The 9,983-nt window shown below is 49.6% G+C and overlaps 1 protein-coding gene across 1 annotated transcript; it reads left to right on the top strand.

Annotated features, from left to right (window-relative positions):
* The first annotated feature begins 375 nt into the window (after positions 1-375).
* LOC125424973 (filamin-A-like) lies at positions 376-9,589 on the top strand. Its single transcript, XM_048482415.1, has 3 exons — positions 376-682; positions 4,588-4,710; positions 9,303-9,589. Exons 1-3 carry the CDS (start codon positions 376-378, stop codon positions 9,587-9,589), a joined length of 717 nt encoding a protein of 238 aa, XP_048338372.1.
* The last annotated feature ends 394 nt before the right edge of the window (positions 9,590-9,983 follow it).

Genomic DNA, 9,983 nt, shown 5'->3' with positions numbered 1-9,983 from the left:
TAGGGTTGGTGATCCAATGTAAATAATTGGCCATGTGTCCTTGTTCAGTTGGAATAAGCAGGGTCATTAGATGCTGAAGCTTCTTCCGCCAGAGGTTGGGAACGTTGTAGAGCTTCAGGTAGCCGATGGGATAAGTGGGGGGAGGTCTACATTGTTCTTCATCCTTCCCTCCCCATGGATCACTAGTTTCATCAGTTTCGTCTTTATTGGGTTTGGAATGCTCCTATTTTCTACTGTGTTGAGTTAGGAATTTTAATTATTTATTAATTATTTATTGTGCACTATTGTTTTTAGTTGTTGTTCTGTTGTTCACCGCCCAGAGCCCTTTGGGGGTGGGCGGTTTATCAATAATAATAATAATAATAATAAAAACTGATGTCGCAGAACCGCCATAGGATTCAAGTGAAGGTTTTTTACCTGGCTCAAGCTGTGAATACGTTTCGTTCAATATGTGCAGCAGTAGAATTGGCTGAGGGAGCCTGCCCCTCGTACAGTCCGTTCATTGCAAACTTCCCCTGGTCACCTTTAGGGTACGGAGGGTTGAGCCTGTCCATCGAAGGCCCAAGCAAGGTTGACATCAACACGGAGGATCTGGAGGACGGGACCTGCAAAGTCACCTACTGCCCAACCGAACCGGGCAACTACATCATCAACATCAAATTCGCAGATCAGCATGTGCCGGGTAAGGGCAGCCATCTTGGCTCTGGAGCTCCGTGTTGGTTTGGAGGAGCTGGGGCAGACGTGTCAAATGTACAGCCCTTGGGGGGGTGGACCCAGCCCCTTAAGGGGGCTTATCAGGCCTGCAAGCTAGCTGAGGCAACGCCCTCTGCTCCCAATTGGGATGGGTGCCCCAGCCGGCTTGTGGGCCCGATGAACTCTTTCAAGGCACCCGCCCCATCCCACTGTGAACTTGCCAGTCCAGGCACCCAGTCCAGGCACTGATGCTGTTCTAGGGCCAGCTGAGGCACCCATTCCCCCCCACCACCACCACCCGGGCCTGGCCCAACCAAGTCACGCTTGTGTCATACCTGGCCCTCATTACACGAGTTTGTCTTTGGATGTCTTTGGAGGACTGACAGCAAGACTGGTTCCCTTGAGGGGCTTATCAAGACCATGAGTCAGCTGAGGCAACCCACCCCCCTCTCCCAAACTGGCCTGGTGAGCCCATAAGGAGGGGTTTGCCCCAGTCGGCCTGCAGGCCTGATAAGCCCCCCTCAAGGCGGACATCCCACCCCGCTGTGGGCTGGCAAGTCAGACCCCCTCCCCCGCAAGTGCTGCTGTGGGCCCAGCTGAGGCAGCCACAAACATACCCCCCCACCCAAGACCTGCCTGACAAAGTCGCATTGATGTCACTCCCATCCTTCATAACAAATGGGTTTGACACTCCTCAGGTCAGGGGATCTTCGGAGGACTAACGTAGGCCCTACATCTCCTCATGCCTTTAACGGAGTGCCAACTTCTTGGTTACCAGGAAGCGGCTAGAATTTAGGAGCCGGGGTGCGTGTGCATTTTTCCAGCGATTTCATGCCGAATGCATCCTCCTCGAACACACACTTTGGAACTTCCCCTGTACACAAAGTTTTCTTACAGCGGGGCCTAACTTTCAGTATTCGGTTCTGGCTGGACTGCAAACAAATGTTGAAGGGTGGAGCTGCCAGCAAAGCCTTGGTTGGGCCGCAGGAACCTGGGGTCCCCAGCCTTTTTTTTTTAAGCCTTTAAGAGGTTTTGTGGTTTTGAGAGGGGGAGGAAGAACTAAACCCCCCAACAGCTGCGGGAGGCAGAACTAAACCCAATATCTCCCCTCCTCATTTTGCAACAGAACTCAAAAAGGAGAATCAAAAAGAAACGAAGGAAATCCAAAAGGCAGGGAGAAAGGCATGGAGAATTAAGAGAAATAAAGGAAAGCTGGCAGGTCAGAGGGAGGTGCCTACTGGTCCTCCTGATACTCTAGTGCCGTGGTGGCAAACCTTTGGCACTCCAGATGTTATGGACTACAATTCCCAACAGCCCCTGCCAGCATGGCCAATTGTGGAGCCCTGACTTTAGCTGACAGGCCAGCGTGTGAACAAGAGAGGCTGTTTAGAGGGGTATAGTTGGACATATTGGCCATGCTGGCAGGGGCTGATGGGAATTGTAGTCCATAACATCTGGAGTGCCAAAGGTTCGCCACCACGGCTCTAGTGGCATAGAAAACCCATTCCTTTGAATAAGGGCAACCTGTCAAGACCTCGGATCTGGAAACAACGGAAACTGTAGATTTGTTCTAAAGCTTTTATTTCAGAATGTAGGTAACGTCTTAGAAAGTGGAATCCCGTGCAAACCTATATTCCGTTAAGAACATAAGAACATAAGAACTAGCCTGCTGGATCAGACCAGAGTCCATCTAGTCCAGCATTCTGCTACTCGCAGTGGCCCACCAGGTGCCTTTGGGAGCTCACATGCAGGATGTGAAAGCAATGGCCTGCTGCTGCTGCTGCTGCTCCTGAGCACCTGGTCTGCTAAGGCATTAGCAATCTGAGATCAAGGAGGATCAAGATTGGTAGCCATAGATTGACTTCTCCTCCATAAATCTGTCCAAGCCCTTTTTAAAGCTATCCAGGTTAGTGGCCATCACCACCTCCTGTGGCAGCATACTCCAAACACCAATCCCACGTTGCGTGAAGAAGTGTTTCCTTTTATTAGTCCTAATTCTTCCCCCCAGCATTTTCAATGAATGCCCCCTGGTTCTAGTATTGTGAGAAAGAGAGAAAAATTTCTCTCTGTCAACATCTTCTACCCCATGCATAATTTTATAGACTTCAATCATATCTCCCCTCAGACGTCTCCTCTCCAAACTAAAGAGTCCCAAACGCTGCAGCCTCTCCTCATAAGGAAGGTGCTCCAATCCTTCAATCATCCTCGTTGCCCTTCTCTGCACTTTTTCTATCTCTTCGATATCCTTTTTGAGATGTGGCAACCAGAACTGGACACAGTACTCCAAGTTGCCCCCTCCCACAGATTCAAACTCCCCCTACTCCCCTCTACAAACTGCAAAGCATTTACTACAAAGCATTGCGAGCTTGGACACAGTTCACACCTTCCTTTGATAAGATCTGTGTCCGGGAAACCCCGGGTCCTCCCACATCAAAGGATGGTAAACCACCTCCCCCTGCCCTACCTGCCATTTGGCACTGACAGGCTCAGTCCTGACACAGCCAGTGCCCAGTGTTACCTGCCGGTGACCCCACCCACTTTCTGGCAAGCTCAACAGGTGCCAGGGAAAGAAGAAGAAGAGTTTGGGTTTATATCCCCCCTTTCTCTCCTGGAGGAGACTCAAAGGGGCTGACAATCTCCTTGCCCTTCCCCCCTCACAACAAACACCCTGTGAGGTGGGTGGGGCTGAGAGAGCTCCGAGAAGCTGTGACTAGCCCAAGGTCACCCAGCTGGCGTGTGTGGGAGCGCACAGGCTAATCTGAATTCCCCAGAGAAGCCTCCACAGCTCAGCCGGCAGAGCTGGGAATCAAACCCGGTTCCTCCAGATTAGATACACGAGCTCTTAACCTCCTACGCCACTGCTGCTCCTGTACCCTGGTGCTCTTGAATTCCATGTTGGGGAACTCTTGCCTAAAGCACATGCAGAGGAATTTGCAAATGCTTGTAGAGCTCTGGGAAGCCAGAACCCAGCTATGCAATCGGAATTACATGGTGCGGCTGTTTGTGCATTCCTGTAGCTCGTAGATGAGGATAGTTCGGGGTGCTTTCTTTAACCAGTACTCTCTACAACGAAGAGTACCAGGGCACGGAGCTTGGTCCAGCTCCAGCATGTTGATTTTCTGGATAGTCACACCTTTTATACAGTACAGTATGGAAACACATGCTCTCTAGTGGTAGCCAGGAGTGGCACATGCCCGTCAATGCTGCGTTAGCCATAAAGGGATATTGCTGACCAGGGGAGGCTGGGACGACACTCAAAATCTGATGCAGATATAGTCAACATTTTAACTTTATTATACATTTCTATCCCGCCCTACCTTGGCTGCGCCGGGCTCAGCAAACGACACCATAACAACCACATGACCAATCCAAATCCAATCAAGAATCACTCTTACTTTAGTTAAACATAACTATATCATTACCGTTGGTCTAAGAACTGGCATCATGAAGTCTTGAAGTTCTTAAAGCTTCCTGGCAATTCAAGCAAGGCAAAAAAGATGTCCCTACAGGTGACCCTTTTCTAAGTAAAAATGCACCCCCCCCCAAGTCCCCCCTCCCCCAGATCTTAAAGCTTGTTCCCCTAGAACTGGTAGCAGGGTGACCTGGGTTTCCTTCCTGTTCTTAACTTCCATTTCATGGTGGGACACAGCCAAGCCTGCAGAAATTCCCTCCTGCCAATAGGAGGCCTAAAACTTTCCTGCCCGAGGACGCAGGTGGAGCAAGGAGGGGCGGATTCCTGGATCTACCTTGCTGAGAATGGTGGCCAAAAGGAAAGCCCCCAAATCCATTACCACCTGCCCTGATTTACCTTTCACAGCTGAAAGTATCTTTGCACTGCCTTCTCTCCTTCCCTTTCTGACCCCCCCACCCCTTTCTGTTTCTTTTCTGGCGCAGGGAGCCCGTTCTCTGTGAAGGTGACCGGGGAAGGGCGCATGAAGCAGACGATCACGAGAAGCCGCAAAGCCCCATCGGTTGCCAACATCGGCAGCCAGTGTGACCTCAGCTTGAAAATCCCAGGTGAGTAGTCAGCGGTTGTTGTTCGGTATACGCCAGTTGCACAGGATTGAATCCCGGCTGTGGCAAACTGCTATTGCTCACTGCCAGTTATTAAAAATTTATTTTTTACATTAATTTTCTCTAATATAATTCAATAACAGAAAAAGAGAATAGAAAAAGAAATAAAGTTAACAGTTACCCATAAACTATATATATTAGCTCTAATGCGCTGGACCTTGATATTACAACACTAATGTCATTCAGAGAGAACATTACAGTGTTTTAAAATTCTTTACCTTCTAACACTTCATTCGTAAATGGCAAGGAGTATCTAGTAAGCAGTTATATCTTAGTCAATAACAAATTAATATTCTTCAAGTCAAGTCAAGTGTTTATTGTTTGAGCCATTGGCTATAACAATACAGAAATACATGCAGTTACAACAGTAACTTAGTTAAAACAATAATTTAAATTAAAACAATAATTTAGTTTTACATTAAAATATAAATTATTAGTGTTCTCAATCTCTAAATTAAAATGCCCCATCAAATACGTCAGATGTTTTTGCAGCTTCTTCAGCTCGTCTAAGTTAATCTCCAGTACTTGAGAACATTAATATTCTTGCTATAGAGGCATAGCTGGGCCGAGTGCGCCCGGTATGCACTCTGTGTTTTCCGTGCCCCTCCCCCTCCCGGCACTGCGCCACCCCCGACGACCTCCACAGCATCCTGCCTCCCCCCCTCCCCTTACCTTAGTGCAGGCTGGAGAAGCAGCCTGTTCCCTTCAGGCTGAAAACGGCCTGGTGGGAATGACACTTCCCATGAGACCCTTGGACCGTTTTCAGCCTGAAGGGAATTGGCCGCTTCTCCAGCCTGCACTGTTTCAAGAAGGTAAGTAAGTGCGGGGTGCGCGATTCCCTCCTCCCCAGGCGTGCGCCCGGTGCAACACGCACCCCCCGGTCCCCTGGTAGCTCCACCTCTTGTCTTACTATTGTTGTTATTCTTACAAAATCGATTCAGCCTCAAATAAGAAATGCAGTTCCCATTTCTCAGCAAACTCTTGTTTTGGCCGTCTGTTTGCAAGATTTGGCCATTGCAGCTCATTCTCTATCTTCCAAGAATCCTGTGTTAAGTTCTCTTTCAGTTTTCCAACAGGATGCGACTCGTTGCCAGTTTTGATATTTTCTGCTCTTCCTTTCTGGCCTGCTTACAGCTGCACATTATTGAATCTTGTGCCAGTCGTGTGCTATAAAAAGGAACTTGCAACTGGATTTTTCTTGTGGACAAGACAGTTTTTAGGGAGTACACGGGTCAGGCCGATGTGTTTCATGCTTGCACAAGTCAAGCGGGAAATGGGGTTAATTTTCTGCTCTGTTTTGGGGCAAGGGTGTCTGAAAAAAACATTTTGTGTCTTACCTGTTGTTACCAGAAACTTGAAAAGCAAAACTTGTTCGAGACCGAGTTTAATAGGGGTGCCTGCGCCCTGAACTGGCTGGCCCAGGCTAGCTTGATCTCTGAAGTTAAGCAGAGTTAGCACTGGTTAGTACATGGATGGGAGACTACCAGCTGGTTAATACTTAGATGGGAGACTGCTGGCGAAGTCCAGGGTCACTACGCAGAGGCAGGCAATGGCAAATGACCCCGGGGCCCTTCTTTTGGCCTGGATGGGCCAGCTGAGCCCAATCTCATCAGATCTTAGAAACTTCAGCAGAGTTGGCCCATGTTAGTAAGTGGATGGGAGACCATCGAGGAAATGCAGGGTCGCTGCGCAGAGGCAGGCAATGGCAAAGGACCTGTTTGTCTCTCGCCTTGAGAACTCTGCAGGGATGCGCAACAACTTGGCCGTGCTCGCCACCATTGCCAGTACTGCATGCACAAGAGAGGACTTCGGGAAACCTGGCTGGGCTTGTGTCCCCCCATGTTGCTCAGCCAAATTTGACACTTTCCTCTCCCCCAAGCAGCCTCCTTGCTCAGCCAAGCAGCACCGGTGGGGAGGGGCAATAAGCCAGCAATCTTCAGCATTGTGCTCCTTTCTTTTCTCTCCGACGAGCGGGTTCTGTGCCTCTGTCCCGTGCCCCTGGTGGTAGCGCAAGAGCTGGGAATCTTCAACTAGAGTCCTTCCGCTTCTCCAAGCCGATGATCTGTGCAGGCGGAGGGGCTGGCATGGTCGGCTTGGAGCTCTTCCCAGCATGAATCGGGGTGTGGTTACACTCTGCCCACCGTTTGACTTATAAGGGAAAGAAGAGCCACAGTCGAAGTTGAATCATTGCTGCAGCTCCAGAGCCTGACGGCAGCATTCTTCTAGCTGAGAGCTGTTTACACTGGACGGCTGCCGCTGGCTTTCTGTAATGTGTGTAATAAGAAAGCTCAAGTGAAGCTAAGAAGAAGAAGAAGAGTTTGGATTTATAGCCCTCCTTTCTCTCCTGTAGGAGACTCAAAGGGGCTTACAAACTCCTTTCCCTTCCCCCCCCCCCCCCACAACAAACACCCTGTGAGGTGGGTGGGGCTGAGAGAGCTCAGAAGAGTTGTGACTAGCCCCAAGTCTTCCAGCTGGCGTGTGTTGGAGTGCACAGGCTAATCTGAACTCCCCAGATAAGCCTCCACACCTCAAGTGGCAGAGCAGGGAATCAAACTCGGTCCCTCCAGATTAGAATGCACCTGCTCTTAACCACTACGCCGCTGCTGCTCCACTACGCCACTAAGGAGCTCAGAACTGCTTACGGTTTTTTAGGAGCAGGAGCACATATTCCTGAGGGCATCTTCTGTGAACGCCTGCTTGAGCATCATGCTCCAAAGGGGCAACTTGGCATTGCAGCTCAAAATGTGGTCGTCTATGGCCGCCTTTATGGTTGAAAGATTAGCGTGGCCGATGTGTCCTGAACATAAGAACTAGCCTGCTGGATCAGACCAGAGTCCATCTAGTCCAGCACTCTGCTACTCGCAGTGGCCCACCAGGTGCCTTTGGGAGCTCACATGCAGGCGGTGAAAGCAATGGCCTTCTGCTGCTGCTGCTCCTGAGCACCTGGTCTGCTAAGGCATTTGCAATCTCAGATCAAGGAGGATCAAGATTGGTAGCCATAGATCGACTTCTCCTCCATAAATCTGTCCAAGCCCTTTTTAAAGCCCTTTTTAAAGCTGTCCTGGCCTTCCTCTGAACAGATCCAGGTGTGTCCTGGCCTCCCGAACCCTCTCTATTATTATTTTTCCACCAGTTATTATGGGATGGGTGGGTTGGGTTGGACAATGTCACGGTGTAGGTCCCTCCTCCTGGGTCAACCAGTCAGAAATGTGTTGTATTATTAGACAATAATATGGCTCCAGGGAGTATTTTAATTGTTGGGTGTTCTGTTTGTATAGAAAATTTGTATTATATTGTTTGTAAGCTGCCTTGAGCCTGTTCTTGAACGGGAAAGGGCGGGATATACATCCAATAAACTAAACTAAAAGTGATATGCTATTATTGGCCTCAATGGATCAATAGTTTGATTCAGTAGAAGAAGAGTTTGGATTTATACCCCGCCTTTCTCTCCTATAAGGAGACTCCAGGCAGCTTACAAACTCCTTTCCCTTCCTCTCCCCACAACAGACACCTTGTGAGGCAGGTGGGGCTGAGAGAGTTCAGAGAAAGGTCACCCAGCAGGCTTTATGTATCCCAGGGGTGGCCAACCTCTGGCGCTTCAGATGTTCATGGACTACGATTCCCATTTGGCCATGAACAATTCCCAATTGGCCATGCTGGCAGGGGCTGATGGGAATTGTAGTCCATGAACATCTGGAGTGCCATAGGGTGGCCACCCCTGATTTATCCCCTTGGGCGAGGAAACAAATCCAGTTCACAAGATCAGAGTCTGCCACTCTTGGAGAGGAGTGGGGAATCAACCCCACTTCTCCAGATTAGATTCCACTGCTTTTAACCACTACACCATGCCGTGTTGTATGTGTGCCAGGGAGTATTCTTGTCCCACCTGAGGAAGGGTAGCAAATCTTGATCCCTAGCCCCATGTGGTGCAAATGGAGAGCCGGGAACTTGCAGAGTTGTGTTCATCCATTACAGTAACCCAGGTTTTGGCCTCTCGCCTGTCATGATATATAAAAAAGAGTGAAAAGTTCACATAAAAGGTCATTTCAAGTTAGCAGAAAGTTTGCCAACCCAGAAGACGGAGACAGTCAGTCTAGGGCAGTGGTGGCGAACCTTTGGCACTCCAGATGTTATGGACTACAATTCCCATCAGCCCCTGCCAGCATGGCCAACGTGATTGGTGAATTCAACTGTAATTCTAGACCAATGAGAGGGCTGAGGCCTGGGCGGGGAAAAGTATCCCTGATGTATGCGTTTCTATATGCTGAGATAGAGTTGAGACTAAGTTAAGTTCTGTGTATGTTGAACTTTGTCATTGATGAAGAGTTCTGTATAGTACAATAGTCTTGTATAGAATAGACTTGTGTAACCTTGCAACTCCAAAAGTGAAAACCTTCCTGTGGAAAGAACATCTTGAGTGGAGAGCATTCTTTTCCAAGGGTGATAGAAGGTTGCAGTGAGTGCAAGAAGACTATAGACTTCTCATCTTGCCAGAGCAGCTCCACTTTATACTTTGCCGGTGTCCTCCTCTTCAGAAATTAACATCAGAGACATGACCGCCCAAGTGACGAGCCCGTCGGGCAAGTCCCACGATGCAGAGATCTTGGAAGCCGAGAACAACACGTACTGCATCCGCTTCGTACCCACCGAGACGGGCATCCACTCGGTCAGCGTCAAATACAAGGGGCAGCACGTTCCCGGAAGCCCCTTCCAGTTTACCGTGGGCCCTCTTGGCGAAGGCGGGGCGCACAAAGTGCGAGCGGGCGGCCCGGGGCTGGAGCGAGCTGAAGCCGGCGTGCCAGGTGTGTTGTCGCAGGGCTGATGGGGAGATTGGGGCTTAATGGGGAAGACTTCATTAGATGCATTTGTGCGCCACTTTTCTGTCAACGTGTTCAAAATGGTTTAGTGTTGATTCCCTTGTTTTCAGCAGCAGAAATCTCTGGGGAAACTATCACTGCAGGAGTTGTTGGTAGCCGCTTCGTTGGCGGGGGCTCTTGCCGTAATTTCCCTCCTTGCCGTCCCTAGAGGCCAGAAGTTTTTTGGTAGCTCTTGGGACGATGAGGGGAAATGTTTAGAGGGAAGGGGCTACCATGTGGCAGAATTTAAATTGCTAGCCTACTACCAGGGAGCGGCTTCTTAGTCCAGAGGAAGGCTTCAAACCTGACTGATACAAGCAGGGGCGTAACGAGGCAGCCCTGGGCAAACTGTAGCCCTGG

This window comes from Sphaerodactylus townsendi, unplaced genomic scaffold (assembly GCF_021028975.2).
Source record: "Sphaerodactylus townsendi isolate TG3544 unplaced genomic scaffold, MPM_Stown_v2.3 scaffold_1645, whole genome shotgun sequence".
NCBI classification, from domain to species: Eukaryota; Metazoa; Chordata; class Lepidosauria; order Squamata; family Sphaerodactylidae; genus Sphaerodactylus; species Sphaerodactylus townsendi.
This window is presented reverse-complemented; position numbering and strand designations above follow the sequence as displayed.